The sequence below is a fragment of the Dioscorea cayenensis genome, chromosome 5 (assembly GCF_009730915.1).
Source record: "Dioscorea cayenensis subsp. rotundata cultivar TDr96_F1 chromosome 5, TDr96_F1_v2_PseudoChromosome.rev07_lg8_w22 25.fasta, whole genome shotgun sequence".
Lineage (NCBI taxonomy): Eukaryota > Viridiplantae > Streptophyta > Magnoliopsida > Dioscoreales > Dioscoreaceae > Dioscorea > Dioscorea cayenensis.
The window spans coordinates 28,956,941-28,972,410 of NC_052475.1; the positions used below are offsets into that span (position 1 = coordinate 28,956,941).

Here is a 15,470-nt window from a genome sequence, read left to right on the forward strand (position 1 = left end):
TCTGGTATTTTGGAAAAGTTGGAAAATTATTTGAGCAGTTGGTATTTATATACTTCATATACATTGTATTTAAGTATTTAAAATTATTAAGCCACTACCGACCAACTGAATGTGCTGTAGCTGCAGGAGCAGGACCCTAGATTGCCTGATTGAGTATAAAGCTAGTCAGGTTGAGTCCAAGATTGCAGTGGGTCTCATATCTTTCTTTCTATTTTTTTTGGGTGTCGTGATCTTGTAGCGGTTGTACCCGCAAATTTGAGTTATTGTATTTATGGTATTTATGTATTTGAATCTGTAGATGATGTAAAGTTGTAAATTATAATTTGTAGGTCTGATTTTGTTTAAACCAGGGTGTCAGTTTCCAGTTAAAAGGGAATTTTAACTGATGGGTGCCACATTTACCTCGGTAGAAGGGGTGGGTGTGACAATAATAATAATAACAACAACAACATTTTTATTCGGGTAAATATTACTGTTGGTCACCAAATTATACCCGATTATCAGTTTGAGTACCACATTTTGATTTGTATCAACATGGTCTCCCAATCTTCATTTCATTTCAAAAAGATGCTGCCCAAAGGTTTCCGGTGAGTTTATTCTGATGTGGATGCCGGCAATCCAACGTGGTTGCCGGATTTCCACATCACCTGCCCAGTGGCATGTGCCACGTGGATCATAATGCCACATGTGCATTACTAAAGCCACTTCAACCCCCTTGTTCTTCATCTTCATCTTCTTTCTCCTTCTTCATCTCTTACATTCAAGAATCCCAAGAATCCAGAACGTGCTGAACTCCAAGTGCTCTATGAGGGTGTGATCCCGGGTATAAAAGCAACCGATCTGAAGTTTGTATTCAAAGCTTGGTCTTTTATTAGGTTTCAGATATATGTATTCAAAGCTTGCTTTGCTTCAGTGGGAATTACGAGCACATCGTCACAAATCAAAGTTATGAAGATGGCTGAACATCATTCACATTGTTTTTGCATTTACTTTTGCTTACTGTGTCTATTTTTTTTTGTAAAATTACTTCAATGTAGTTGGTATCCCTTGAGCACAATTATTGAAGTTGTTTGTGTGACATTTCTCTTTCATTGAAAGTGTTGTGAAGTTGTTAAAGAGACATTAAAATTTATATTAATATCTTTATATAAACCTTGGTAATTACTTAAATTTAAAAGCACAAAAAACAAACCTGTAGAAACGAATCTGTAAAGATATACATAATATGTTGGGGCTTTCTTCTCAAGGATCCTAATCTCCCAGTCCAGAGCCATAGGGCTTTCTTCCTCCCTATCTAACTTCCCTGATAGTTCAATGTGGTTTCTTTCCTTCCAGTACGCTCCTGTTTTTGAGAGATAGATCACTCACAGTTCAGCACTCTCCTCTCCTTAGTGTTTCCATGGACTTGCTTTGGATTCTCATGATTCTTGAATGTGAGAGATGAAAAGGAGAAAGAAGAAGGATTTGGATTATCAAGATTCTCAGATTTGAGAGATGAAAAGGAAGAAGAAGAAGACTTGCTCTGGATTTTCATGATTCTTGAACGTGAGAGATGAAAAGGAGTAAGAAGAAAGATTTGGATTATCAAGATTCTCAGATTTGAGAGATGAAGAAGAAGAAGAAGAAGAAGAAGAAGAAGAAGAAGAAAGGGGCTGACATGGCTTTAGTAATGCATATGTGGCATTATGATCCACGTGGCACATGCCACTGGGCAGGTGATGTGGAAATCCGGCAACCACGTTGGATTTCCGGTGTCCACGTCAGAATAAACTCACCGGAAACCTTTGAGCAGCATCTTTTTGAAACGAAATGAAGATTGGGGAACCATTTTGATACAAATCAAAATATGGTATCTAAACTGATAATTGGGTATAATTTGGTGACTAATAGTAATATTTACCCATTTTTATTCATCATATTTAATTTCAATTTCATACCCAGCCAAACACATGGATAATAAAAAAAAAACATAAAAAAAACTTATGGACTGGGCTCATATCAAGTTGTTGTTGGTTGTTATTATTATTTAACATTTTTTTTTTGCCATGGATAATATTATTTTAATAAATGCGAATAGGTTGATATTTATTATTGACTATATATTGCCATGGATAATATCAGATTGCTCCTCTTTTATCTTCCTTTTCACTTTCCTTGTTTTCTGTTATTCGTATCTCTGGTGAGGATAGCAGACTTCTGCTTTGCTCTAGTGTTTGTTATATTTTCATTTGTACTTTGTTGCTTCTAGTTTGCTCCTTTTTAATAAATTTGTGGTTTATTCATTTTATTCAAAAAAATATATATATTGCACGTAAAAATTATCATGATTAATTACAGAGTATTTAAAAAATATTTCTATTTAATATACAAGCCAACATGGTAATTCTTCTTACTCCTGGAATCTGAGTAATAACTTAAAAGATGAACATTAATAATAATAATAATAATAATAATAATAATAATAATAATAATGTCACGATGGAACATTAATTTTCCAATAATATTACTCCGTATCAATTATATTTTTATTATTGTATTAAAATATATTTTTATTAATTTTATATGCCTTTTGATACATTGGGATTTATTTATTTTTATCAAACGAATTAATTAATTAATTAATTAATCAATAAAACATCATTGATATTCTTCCGTATCATTAATTTTCTCTGCTTGCACTGTTTAAAACATCATTGATATTCTTCCGTATCAAACGAACATTAATTTTCCAATAATATTACTCTGTATCATTAATTTTCCAATAATATTCTTCCGTTTATTTAGCTTTTTTCTCTGCTTGCACTATTTTTTTACTTGTTTTTCTGCTCCTCCTCACCTCTGATGAGCGATGGCTTTATCCTTGTACCTTCGTTTTTAGTTCAATAAATCTGTGGTTTATCCACATTTAATTCAAAAAAAAAACAAACAAAAGGTTCACATACACATTTTTTAAACTATTGTAGAATTAGATATTTAGCAGAATATATGAGTAATATATTGTTAATTATATCAATCTCTCTGTGACTCTATCTCCACTGTGCCCCAATATTTTATCGAACTGCACCAACCACACCAACTAATCAAACACCAATTAATTAAATACATATGTTTAATGATTTTCTCTTCCAATAATAAAAGAGAGAATGATATCAAAACGATTGGATACTTATCATCCGATAAAGTAATAATATGACTGATTAAGACTACACAACAAGGTTGAAAAGAGTGTAGATAAAAGAGGACCAAGTCTTAAAGACTATTGTCTTAATTAATTAATGGAGATACTAATGGCCACATGACGCATTGAGGCAACATGTCGGCTTAGACACTCCAACCATCCCTTTCATCCATGTTTGCACCTCTGATTTGCCTCCGAGGACCCTTATTTATTTTTTTATTTATAAATAGGAGATAAACGGTCCCTCATTTACAAAGGTTTCAAAAGAACAAATGAATAGAGGTGCATTATACACATGGTAATTTAATGAGTTTTAGAAATTTATCATATGGAATAGATTAACGTGAGAGTTAATGAAAAATATTTATGTGTATCAAGATAATATATTAAAGACTATAATCTCACGATAGTAAATTTCTCTGACATGTAATTCTAAGAGAATGAAGAATATAATTCATTTTCAAAAAGGCTCATATTGAAACCTAGCTAGTATATAATATTTGTCATCCTAGTAAACAATACTCTACATTGTTATACTCATTCACTGTCAAAAGTGAAAACCATTAATATTGTGCTAAGTAGTGGTTATTACTTATTTCACCTCCAAGGACTTCTTGGTTTTGATCATCTATATCTATGTGTAGTTTTAAAACAATCTTTAATGAAAGAAAATTTTTTTAAAAATAATCACAATTATTTTACAAATTTCTTATCGATGGTGGAATGCGCAGTTGCATTATTCTTATTTCTGGAAAATTCGATACCCTACCAAAATTACCCTTTTTTGTTGGCTAGCTAGGGATAGAGGTGGGCACAGGCCGGTTAGTTGGCCCGGCAGGCCCGACCCGACGGATTGCGGTTCACCGGCCCACCGACCCGGACCCGGCCCGGCTGGGTGTAGAACCCTCTGGGCCGGGTTGGCCCACTTGATTAAAAAAATTTAAAAAATTAAAAAATTCGGGGAGGAAAAAAATTCAAAAAAATTCAAAAATGTGTTGGGCCAGTAGATCGGGGCGGAGTGGCAACCGGTTCTAAGCCGGACCCGCAGGTTGAGGCAAGCCCAAGGCAGGCGCGATTCAGGTTGTTAGCCACCTCACCAGGTCGAGTGACCGGCCGGCCGGTTCCGGGCCGGGCCGGGTTTGGCGGACGACCTGTGCCCACCTCTAGCTGGGGAGGACAAAATCCTCACTCTTACAAATCTTTTCAAAAAAGGGTACAATATTCAAAATTCCTCAAATACCTGTGTCTTCTATCACAATGCTTCTAAGAATCTAAACCACCTTTTTCTCGACTGTGAATTCTCTAAACGTATCTGGGCACTTTTCTCTCATGTCTTAGATTCAAATTCTTCTCCACAGTCAATCCCTTTACTTTGGACCACTTGGTTACTATCTCTTACCTCTCAACATCGAGATCCTCTGGGGACCTCGTCTCAGAGCAATCTTGTGGAATATCTCGGATTGAGCGAAATACTCAGTATTTTTCACTTGAATGCTTCTAGCATTACAGACATTATTTTTACAACCACTAATATGCTTCTTTCTTAGTTTTCAGACGGTGATAATGAGACATCGATAATCACTCAGTAAACTTCTCAGAAAATTAAGCGCTCACTCAACTTCCTTAGAGCTAGAGTCTCAAATCCAGCTGGCGACTCTGACCCCAATGTTGCTCAGGAGTAGGTGCTCCTTTTGTTTATCTAGGCAGGCCTGAGATGCCAGACGGTGTCTTCCGCCTACTTAGATATTTCTTTTCGCTTGTCCTTTTTCTTCTGTTATTTTTTGTATCTCCTCACTTCTGGTGAGAGGTGTTCTCTGTTTTGTACTGTCGTTCTTTTTTCAATAAATCTGTGGTTTACCCACATTTATTTAAAAAAAATCACAATTAATTAGAAGCTACTATGATATGTATATTTTGGGTTAGTAATTTTTTTTTTAAATAAACTCAACTTGTTTTAAGAAAAGAATCTGATACAACTAGCACCATTGAACCATTGAAGCCTTTTATGTCTTCTATTATTATTATTATTATTTATTTATTTTATAACATGGACAAAATCCCCACAAACACATGAATTCCCTGTGTCCTTTTTCTTCTAAAGGCACGTCTTAAATAAGAGTTATGTAATTTTTTTTCACATAATAACTTAATTATAAATCAAATAATTCGTGTACAATATAGCAATATTTAGGCTTTAAGAAGTCATAATTTTTATATAAAATAATTTTGTTGAACTGACTTAAAAAATAAAAAAACGAATAAGTTAATCTAACAAGAGTTGGGGTGGTGACTGGGTGAACGTAGAGTCCAGATACAACCCCAACTCCATGTGGAGAACACTTTGTGCTTTCGTTTCTTGTTTAAATGATCATAAAACTATTTTGTACTCGTTTCTTGTTTAAATGATCATAAAAGTGTACGAGAGCTTGTGTTGAATGACCTTGATATTTATATTTCAAACAGTAAAATATTTCAGCACCAATATCTACCTTTCATGTGCATTCCTTCAGCTCATCTTGGGTTTTGGGCAATGTACTCTCTAGTATGATACTTTTCTAGAATGACTAATTGGATCACAATATAGGTTGGTCTGAAATAACTCACCTAATATTAAGAAGATTCAAACCCCTACAGATGTGTGTGTTTAATTACATGCATGTTCCGTCTCTAGCCTTCCTTCATGGACATGCACATGCCACTGTCTGCAAGAGTAGTAATGGTGCATCAGTGCACCACTCATGCATATGAAGCCATATATACATAGCCCATGCATGCATGCATGGATTCAATTTATAGTTCTTCCCGTGTTTATATATATATATATATATATACACTTCTCCATGACTGGAAGTTGTTTTCCATGAAAAAGAGATGCATGCATGGCATGGGCTCCCTCTCCGAAAGTCCATGCATGGATTCAATTTATAGTTCTTCCCGTGTTTATATATATATATATACACTTCTCTATGACTAGAAGTTGTTTTCCATGATAAAGAGATGCATGCATGGCATGGGCTCCCTCTCCGAAAGTCCATCTTCATGTTTCTTAGTTAATTAACATGCATATATATGATATATGGCAGGCCATTACACCCTAGTGCTCAAAGTCCTTTGTCATTAAAGAACGGTAATTAATGGACTTGGATGTTGGAAGAAGTCCATGATTGAGAAAGTTAAATGTGATCAAAATAATTATATATGGTCAGAGAGAAAAATAAAAAATAATAATAGTTAACATGCATGTGGTGGGTGCATTTAAGATTTGTCTGGATATTTCCAAGATACAGATAAGTGCAGTAGGTTTCTTCCTTCTATAGCTCTTCATCTTCTTCATTCAACAGTCACGCTGTACTATTTTACAGCAGCATAGACAAAGAAATCTCATGTGGTGGTACATCTTCTAGAAACCTAAGAAACTCTCATGAAACCTCCTCATCAATAAACATTTTTTTTTTCTCTTGTTAAAAAGTAAATAAACTATGAGCAACTTATTAAACAGAAACAGAACACGGTAACTTAAATTTACCAAGCTTTTTACACACACCACTCACGCGCAGAAAAGAAAAAAAGGGTTTGCATCGTGGGTCTCTCATCCAATAAACTTATGATATAGATGAAGAAAAAAACTTAAGATTTAGATTTGAATTGATAGGACACCTGAGAAAGATGGGTTCTACTGTTGTTCTCCCAGATCGATCTCTGCTATTATATTTGTCATTAATTAGCTGCGTTGAGGAAGCTTTGATAATGGAGTTTCTTCCTGGTAGAGGGTTCTATAATTTCAGATTGTATATATCATCTTGAGTTGTTGATCACTGATCAGTATTGAATGCACGAACGAGCAAGCCATGCATTAATAAAAGAACACCTCCATATATAATCTTCAAAATATCAGTTTCATTTGTGAACAAACATAATCGATCACCTTAATTTTGGTGATTAATTACTTAGTAAATAAAAAATATAGAAGCAGAGCATCAAATAGCTAGCAAGAAAACAATTGACAAGTGTCTACTAGTGATACATCAAGAAGATCATCTTGTTTTTGCTCAACACTTTCATCAAAGAGCCAAGTTTCAAGCATGGAGAAAGAAGTTGAAGCCTCCATACTTGCTTTGCTTTCACCATGCAAAAGACTTGTCTCTGATGCTTCTGGTGTCTCTGAATCCAACCCAAACAATGTCTCAGGTAATGGTTTGGTTGTACTAGATACTGAGCAAGCTTCACTTGTGTTGCTCTCTGAGTGCTTCTTTGTGTTCCTCATCCATCCTTCAAGTAACTTGGAAATATTCTCAGCACTTGCTGCATACGTTGCTGAGCAGTAACCACTGGAGTTCTTCAATTCATGAGTGTGATCATCACTTGTTGGAGATTTCTCTAATGATAAGGCATCAATGAGTGCTTGCTTTGCCATATTGATATCAGTTTGAAGCCTCCTTTCCCATTGACCTTTAGAGTTGGATTTATTGCTTGATAACTCATGTGTCTTGCTGAGCTTCTTTCTTAGATGAGTGTTCCAATAGTTCTTGATATCATTGTCTGTTCTCTCTGGAAGGTAAGCAGCAATGGCTGCCCATCTGCATTCAATCAAACAAACAGAAATAGAACTATATATTAGCTAACTTTACAATTAAACTATGCAAGTATATATAAATTTATAGTTTGAGAGATTCACCTATTGCCTAAAAGAGCTTGGAGATGGATTATGAGCTTCTCCTCTTGATCAGTGAAGTTGCCACGCTTGATTCCAGGCCTTAAATAATTAGTCCATCTAAGTCTGCAACTCTTGCTGCATCTCTTTAATCCTAAAACCAAAAAAAAAAATAAAGAATGCGTGAATATGGAAACCTATAAACTCTAAATCAAGAGAGGAAACTCACCAGTGTTTGCAGGGATAGTCCTCCAATTGCCAGGGCCATGTTCTTGTATGTAGGACACTAAGGTGATATCTTCTTCCGGTGTCCATGGGCCTTTCTTCACTCCAAGTTTATCACAGCAAGGTGGCCTTCCCATTCCTCTTCTCTTCTTTTCCACTGCTTAATTTGTTTCTTTGCAAGGATTAGGATAGAGAAGGACAATGGTCTAAGACAATGGTTTTTCTCTGATTTATAGATAGAACTAGGAGGAGATTCATTGACTTCAATGCAGGAAAGCAACGGAGGCAAGAAGAGTCAAAGGACAGCATGGGTGCATAAGGTGCATTTACTTTCACATCAAAAGTCAACTTCTGTATTGAGATGCAGTGAAGTGAAGTGAAGTGAAGTGAAAATCTCTCTCACTGGCTCACAAAACCGCGTCCATTCAATGCATCGAGTTATTTATTTATTTATTTATTATTATTATTATTATTAGCAGTGTTTACTTTTACTGAGGGCCTCTCAGACTTCCCAATATTGATTAAATTAGTGGAAGTATGTTTATTTGCATTAATCTTGGTTATTGGGACAATAAAGACTGTTTATAAGTGGAATTCGAGATAAAATGCTTTATAAGAATTAGCCATTCTTACTTATATCGGTTATTCAAAAAAATTATCCTACTTTGACAAGTACATAAAACTTTTATCGGTAACAACCACCATTTAATAGAGTAGTTCATAAAATGTAACAGTACTATAGTAGTATTATTACTATTTTTAAATCTAAGTATTATTTATTAAATTATTAAATGGGTTTGATGGGTCTTTTGTTGGACGAGTTATATTTTTTCTCTCTATAGTTGTGTACAAGAGAGATTTATTAATTCAATATGATTTCTATAAATCTTCTAGACATACATGTGTTGAACATTTATTATTTTATATGACACCAAATTAAATTAATAATTTTTAATTAAGAGATCGATAATTAGATATTTTTATATTTTTTAGTTTTTTGACAAATTTTATAATAGATGTGTTTATCACTTATTGTCAAAAATAAATAAATAAATAAAACTTAATTAGGTAAACCTGTTGTTGGAATTCAATCTCTTGCAAATTCACACATATACGCATACTTCCTATTTAGAATTGAAGCTTTCGGAAACAATATCTTTTTAAGCCTGACCCAAGAACAACACACATTTTTCTTTTAAAAAACTATTGATTTTTTTTTTTTTTCTCACCCATTTGTATTATATTTTTATTGACAAGCATGCCTAGTTAAATACATTGATTTGGATCTCAACAAGGCCTACTTAAAAAAAACAACTGGCTCACACCATCATCTCTTTCTGAAAATCCAATTTCCAAGATAGTGGAATGTTTGGCGAGTGAAAAAACAAGTCATCTTACTTCAAGTCTCGTATGATCTCCTTGTTCTATGAAATTGTAATTTATGGAAACTCTTCATCTCTTCACTGTTGGTTATCATAGCAACAGTGCATATTTATATTGATACAGTTTACGTCAGTGATGACGCATGGTTTTCCTCATGTATTTTTTTTTTATGGATAAACCGCTTAATTTTTATTAAGACTTGAAAAAATAGTAAAAAAGTGGAATGACGCGGCTAAGAACAGTACACCAATAAATAAGGAAAAAGCATATAAAGAAGCTGAACAACAAGTACATAACCCATTAAGATTAGGAGGAGCTATCACCAATAAAGTGATAAACAAAGAGTCCTGTGTGTAAAAAAAGATCTTCTCCTATGGCATCAACAAAAGCTTTCTAGAGAATTAAGTAGCTGGTAGTCAAGACAAAGCCTTCGTTGATTGGGTTGTGCTTTTCTTCCGTAGGGAAACTTATAAACTGAATGCTTGCTTCTCCTCATCACAGTGCAAAGAACCTCTAATTTTATTTTATTTTTATTTTTTTTTATGATGTGGACAAATGCATTAAAAATTGATACTGAACCGACCAGCATGCAATAACAAAGAAGAAAACTACAGGTAGGTGGATACAAAAAGCGGAAAAACAAGCAGACGAAGCCCGAGGGAGAGGGACTCCGCCTAAAGACAGACGAACACGGAACACTACAGAGCAACTAGCCGGAGAAATCGATTGGCCCGTCGGGATCCAATTCCAAGCGAGAAGGGGATGCAGAGAACTGGATACAGCGTCTAACAGCAGCAATCGAATCTTCCAGCTTGTGCAATCAAACCTCTAATTTTTATTTTTATTTTTTTCCAGCAAGAGCTAAAAAATCCAAAAGAAAACATGCGATTGATTCTCAATTTAATTGGATAAAAACATATGTGACTTAAAATTAAAATTACAGTTATTTCTTAGTATCTAAATAATTCAGATTATGGCTCTAGCTAAGAGGCCCGAGAAATTTCTAATCTTCGGAAAAAAGACCCACCCTCAAACTCCCTACAAGTCTAAGGATACTAACGTTCGCAATATATATATATATATATATAATACTTAAAAGCCAAGCAAAATGATCCTGAATGAGTATGATAAAAGAACATGTAATGAAAAGATGATCCCCACTCTTTATGTCTGGATGATAAAGGACACATGTGGTTGTAGAAAACTAGTTGCATCTCCTCGCTGTAAGATTGTAAGTGTGAGCATTTCCTCATGTATTTCCTTAATGCATATCTATGTAGATATACCTGATTTGCGCTGTTGTTTCTATGCAGTGTTTAATATTATTCATGTGATCTCCGTGCAGCAACCTTTGACTGTTTCAGCAGCGGCCATTAAATGCTAGCTCATTAAAATACCTTTTGCTTTTAATTTTACTGTGGGTTTCCAGTGGTAACAATACAACATGTGAAGAAAGACTCCATAGCGAGGCAGCGTGAAGTCCCTTTCTTTTGAACAACAATACCATGGGCAGATGGAGTCAAGGCATGCATTTTTAACTTTTTTTTTTATTTTTTAAATAAAATGGATAAATAACAAATTTATTATTTTAAATCTTATTTAAATAGGAAATAAGAAGCATATTGAGATTAAGTAAAAAATATTTAAGATTTTTTTTATAAATAAACTCATGTGGTTTACCTTATTTAAAAAAACCTTGTTATGTTTTAAATATATTAGGAAAAAGTATTTTTTATGTTTTGTCATGCAATGATAATCTTCTTATCAAATAATGTGATATATTTCCTTCCACTATATGAGTGCTTGGTTTTATAGCGATTGAAATAAATGATCATCTTATCCTTTTTCTTAATGAGCATAAATGATTTTTACTTTCGGCTTATTTTTAACTCAGCCAATATTGCTTCATATTAAGTAATCTATAGGAGGTGGAAGACATGACCTCTAAAATCCACTTAATAAGACATAAGAGTTTTTCTATTGAAGTAATTAACTCGGGCAATGCTTCATATTAAGTAATTTATAGGAGGTGGGAGACATGACCTTTAAAATCCACTTAATAAGACAGAAGAGTTTTTCTATTGAAGTAATTATTTTAAATATTTGGTTTGAGCATAACTATGTGTTTATTTTAAAACTCTTCTTCCAATTTTGTTAATAATCAAAATTAATAATGTGTTTTTACTTTTGGTGGCTACAACTCTCAATGAGAATAAGGCAGAAATCGATATATTCAATCAATATTATGAAGAAAAATTCAGAATTGGATCCTGTTCGAAAGGTGCAAGTGATTCTAAACAGCCTGACATGGATTGTATGTTTTGTTCTTTTCCTCTTTGTAATTTGTACCTCCACTAGCAGTAGATTATGTTTGTCATCTATATCTTTCATGTAACTTTAGTAATTTTTTTCTTGTTTTAATATGGTTCGTCCACTTCTTCTATAATTTTTTTTTTTTATTTTAGATGGACATTAGAAAATGATAATATTTTAAATGGTTGAGTTTTATTGTTGTCTTTAAAAAGTTTGTTTTCAATTTTCCCCCTAATTAATTAGTGATACTTTATTAATTACTAACAAATTTTTAATATTAATTGATGATTAATATTTCCTTGCTCATTTAAATATAATGAAATCAATTATTTTTATTAAATATTAGTTTTATTGTCAAAAGCAAATGTGAGGACGTTTACAAGTTTTCGAGGTTCAAAATCTACTAGATAAATTAGTGATATAAATCTACTACATATTGGGTTTCATTCTCAAACTTAATAGATTAATGAGGAATGTACTAAAATTGGATAATCGATTTATGATATACATATGTCTCTAATATATATATATATATATCCCACTTGTCATTTATATATATATATATATATATAAAAATTCTATTCAGATGGGCTCCTAAAAAGAACCAACTCTATAATAAAAAAAGTGTAAATTCATAGAGGATGCCGGGAAAAAAAAATCTACACATACGCCCAAGTACCTTTCATTTATATTTTCTCACATATATAAATGCATATTAGAATCTCATATGGTGAAGGAATTATAATATTTGATTATTAAAAAAATCATTAAATTTTCATCACAACTAATGTTCCTCGAAGACAATGATTGATAACTCTATAAATAGATAAATTGCTCCCAACAAATGTAGATAATTTTTATTTATCAATAATTTTTTTATAAATAAAGATAAATCACATATTAAAAATGCAAATGGATATTTTTAATTATACCACACGTTTTAAAGTAGTAGATAGTCAAACTCATTACTTCTAAAGTTGGTAATTTAAATCAAACTAATATCAATCATCCAAAAATTAGGCTTTTAATAGTAATAAACTAAAGGCTAATTAAAAAAACATACAACAAACCTCAATAACATGGATCTCAATATACAAATGAATCAGTGAATGTAAATAAATAAATAAATTAAATAAATAAAATTAATCTAGAGGATTTCCTATTAGTGTTATCCCATACGAACCATTGGATTGGATGCATAGCAACCGTTGGATCTAGGTTATCTTTATCATGTTGACACCTCACTCTTTTCCTCTTTGAGGTTTTTCAGCCTTGCACTTCTTGTTCCCGGAATTGGCAGAGGAACAGGAAGAAGGGAGCGATGGTTCAGCGTCTTACCTACAGGAAACGGCATAGTTATGCCACCAAATCCAACCAAACTAGGGTTGTCAAAACCCCAGGTGAAAAAGATCCCACCTTTGATTTGTTTCCATTCTTTTTCTTATTTAAGTCTTCGTTGGATCACTGTCTTGTTTGGTTATTTAAGGTTTTGTATTGATTTTATTAGACCGTGCTGTTTTATAGTGTGTTTTTTCGTCATTTGTTAATTCAAAATCCTGTTTTTAATTTCTGTTTGATTCTTGGGTTGTTTGGATTTTGAGGTTTCAGATTTTTTTTTTAATTGTTAGATTTTATTGTTTTCTAGGTTTTTCTTTTATTTCTTAATTCAAAATCATGTTTTTTTTTTTAATGTTATGGCATGGGATGTTGTGCAGGTGGATATCTGTTAAGGGGTTTATGATCTTATGGGAATCTTATGGTTTATCTTATTGAATTTTACCTGATATAACTGATCCATTGCATTTGAATTTTGATCTACATCTGTTACTCTTTTCTCATTCTCATCTGTTCTGTTTTTTATTTTTAGTTTGTAGTGTTTATGTTTTTAACTTTTCAGTAGGTTGATATCTAAATTTGGATGTGATGTTATTTGTTAAGTGCCTTTTTTGGTTTATTGAATGATTTAGTATAAAAATGCAGGTGGGAAGCTTGTTTACCAATACGCCAAGAAGAGGGCGAGTGGGCCAAAGTGCCCAGTAACTGGAAAGAGAATTCAAGGAGTATGTAGCCTTGTTTTCCCTTAATTTTTTTTCTTCATTGTTTGTATGATTGTATTGAGGTTATAATGTTGTTTTTAAGTTTTTAACCTGCTTGAAGTATTGAATGCCATAAGCTTGTCACTGTTTTTCTGTTGTTCCTGGAAAGTGTTATGTTTTGCTTGCGTCTGTGTATCTATTCTGTTACCATTTTCAAATCACATATTCTTATCAGTTGTATATGGTTTCTATTACCTTAATTTTTCATTTGATGGAGATGTATTTTATGCCTTGTATTCCTTTGAATTTGTTATATCCTATTCATATCTGTATGTTCCATTTGTTCTTGGGTTTTATTTTCAACTTTCTACCGTTGTCACCTTTTTTTTTTCCTTTGTTTTTTCATACTCGTTGTGCTCTGTGTCATTTGTATACTTCTCGTCAGAGGTGCACAATTATTGCATTCAACTGTTTTTTCTTTTTTTATTTTGGACTTATTTGGCAACTAATTCTATAATTGCCTCAGTTGGGACTTTTTTTCTTGAGTTTTGTTGTGTGACTCACTGGCAGCTGCATAAATCTTGACTACCAGTAATGGAACTGAAGTTATCTGTCCGCATTAGATAAATCAGCATTAGTTACCTCCACCATTCATTAAGGTTGTCTCTTATCCTGGCTATAATAAGTAAATACCACCCCATTTTTATATTAACTTATCCTGGAATAACATACATTGTTCCTAGGTTAATAGTCAAGCTCCCAAGGGACAAGAGTCAAACACTTTTTATTTCATGATTTGGGTTACTGAATTTGGATTGTATCTTACATTGTCAATCCAACTCTTCTTTTAGAAAATTGAGAACCATTTCATGTTTATTTTTCTGTTTTGTTTTTGCAGATTCCTCACCTTAGACCTGTTGAGTATAGGAGGTCAAGATTATCCAGGAACCGGAGAACTGTGAATCGTGCGTATGGTGGGGTGTTGTCTGGAAGTGCAGTGAGGGAAAGGTTATTAATCTCTCTATTCTAGTATGTTAACTGTTCTGTTGGTTAGTTTGTTATATTTTTATTCATGCTCAGTCTTGTTTTCACAGGATTATCCGAGCCTTTCTGGTCGAAGAGCAAAAGATTGTAAAGAAAGTTCTCAAGATTCAGAAGGCCAAAGAGAAACTGTCATCAAAGAGCTAGATTACCGGTAAAAGTTTCTCAGTTGTTGTTTACTGTGAAGAATTTTGCTTAAATTCTATGATGATGATGATGATGAAAATTGTACCAAGTGGTTGCTGTACTTCTATCGAACTTGTTGTATTTCTGTGACATACATTGGTTTTAATTCCTGCTTCAATCAACAAGAATGATCTTTCAAAACATGTTTTATGATTAGAAATTCAATTAGGTAAGTGCAAAACGGAATTTCTATTCAAACTTACTGTTCAAAAGTTCACCTATTTGGCAAATGGGGTGAACTTCCTGACTTATAACAGTTACGGAAAGATGCTGTCTTCCTGACCAGCAGCAGCTTGCTCGGAAGATCCTAAGTATCAAATTTATAGATATCTGGTTGGCTGATGAGCTCTATGGAAAGTGGTTTTTGTTTCCACTTTCAGTCTTGATTCAAAACCCATCAGTTCCTTATCTGTGGCATGAAATCTGAATCTTGGCTTCTTCGCCTCATTGTATGCAT

General features: G+C 33.2%; 2 protein-coding genes across 2 annotated transcripts; one reads left to right on the forward strand and one right to left on the reverse strand.

Annotated features, from left to right (window-relative positions):
* Positions 1-7,075: 7,075 nt before the first annotated feature.
* Positions 7,076-8,235, reverse strand: LOC120261834 (myb-related protein 306-like). Its single transcript, XM_039269830.1, has 3 exons — positions 8,059-8,235; positions 7,854-7,983; positions 7,076-7,755 (listed from the first exon to the last, which is right to left on the reverse strand). The coding sequence occupies exons 1-3, from the start codon at positions 8,189-8,191 to the stop codon at positions 7,164-7,166; spliced, it is 855 nt and encodes a 284-aa protein (XP_039125764.1). The 5' UTR covers positions 8,192-8,235; the 3' UTR covers positions 7,076-7,163.
* A 4,761-nt stretch (positions 8,236-12,996) lies between these two features.
* On the forward strand, positions 12,997-15,156 carry LOC120260822 (60S ribosomal protein L34-like). The gene is made up of 4 exons (XM_039268393.1): positions 12,997-13,150; positions 13,731-13,810; positions 14,685-14,794; positions 14,881-15,156. The coding sequence occupies exons 1-4, from the start codon at positions 13,072-13,074 to the stop codon at positions 14,972-14,974; spliced, it is 363 nt and encodes a 120-aa protein (XP_039124327.1). The 5' UTR covers positions 12,997-13,071; the 3' UTR covers positions 14,975-15,156.
* Positions 15,157-15,470: the final 314 nt, after the last annotated feature.

Bases quoted from the DNA above. Each gene is read 5' to 3' on its own strand.
- LOC120260822 (XM_039268393.1), top strand. From the start codon at position 13,072: ATGGTTCAGCGTCTTACCTACAGGAAACGGCATAGTTATGCCACCAAA. The intron at 13,151-13,730 runs GTGAAAAAGATC...ATAAAAATGCAG, and splicing joins TAGGGTTGTCAAAACCCCAG to GTGGGAAGCTTGTTTACCAA. The intron at 14,795-14,880 runs GTTATTAATCTC...TTGTTTTCACAG, and splicing joins GGAAGTGCAGTGAGGGAAAG to GATTATCCGAGCCTTTCTGG.
- LOC120261834 (XM_039269830.1), bottom strand. From the start codon at position 8,191: ATGGGAAGGCCACCTTGCTGTGATAAACTTGGAGTGAAGAAAGGCCCA. The intron at 7,984-8,058 runs GTGAGTTTCCTC...TTTTGGTTTTAG, and splicing joins GACTATCCCTGCAAACACTG to GATTAAAGAGATGCAGCAAG. The intron at 7,756-7,853 runs GTGAATCTCTCA...GATTGAATGCAG, and splicing joins CAAGCTCTTTTAGGCAATAG to ATGGGCAGCCATTGCTGCTT.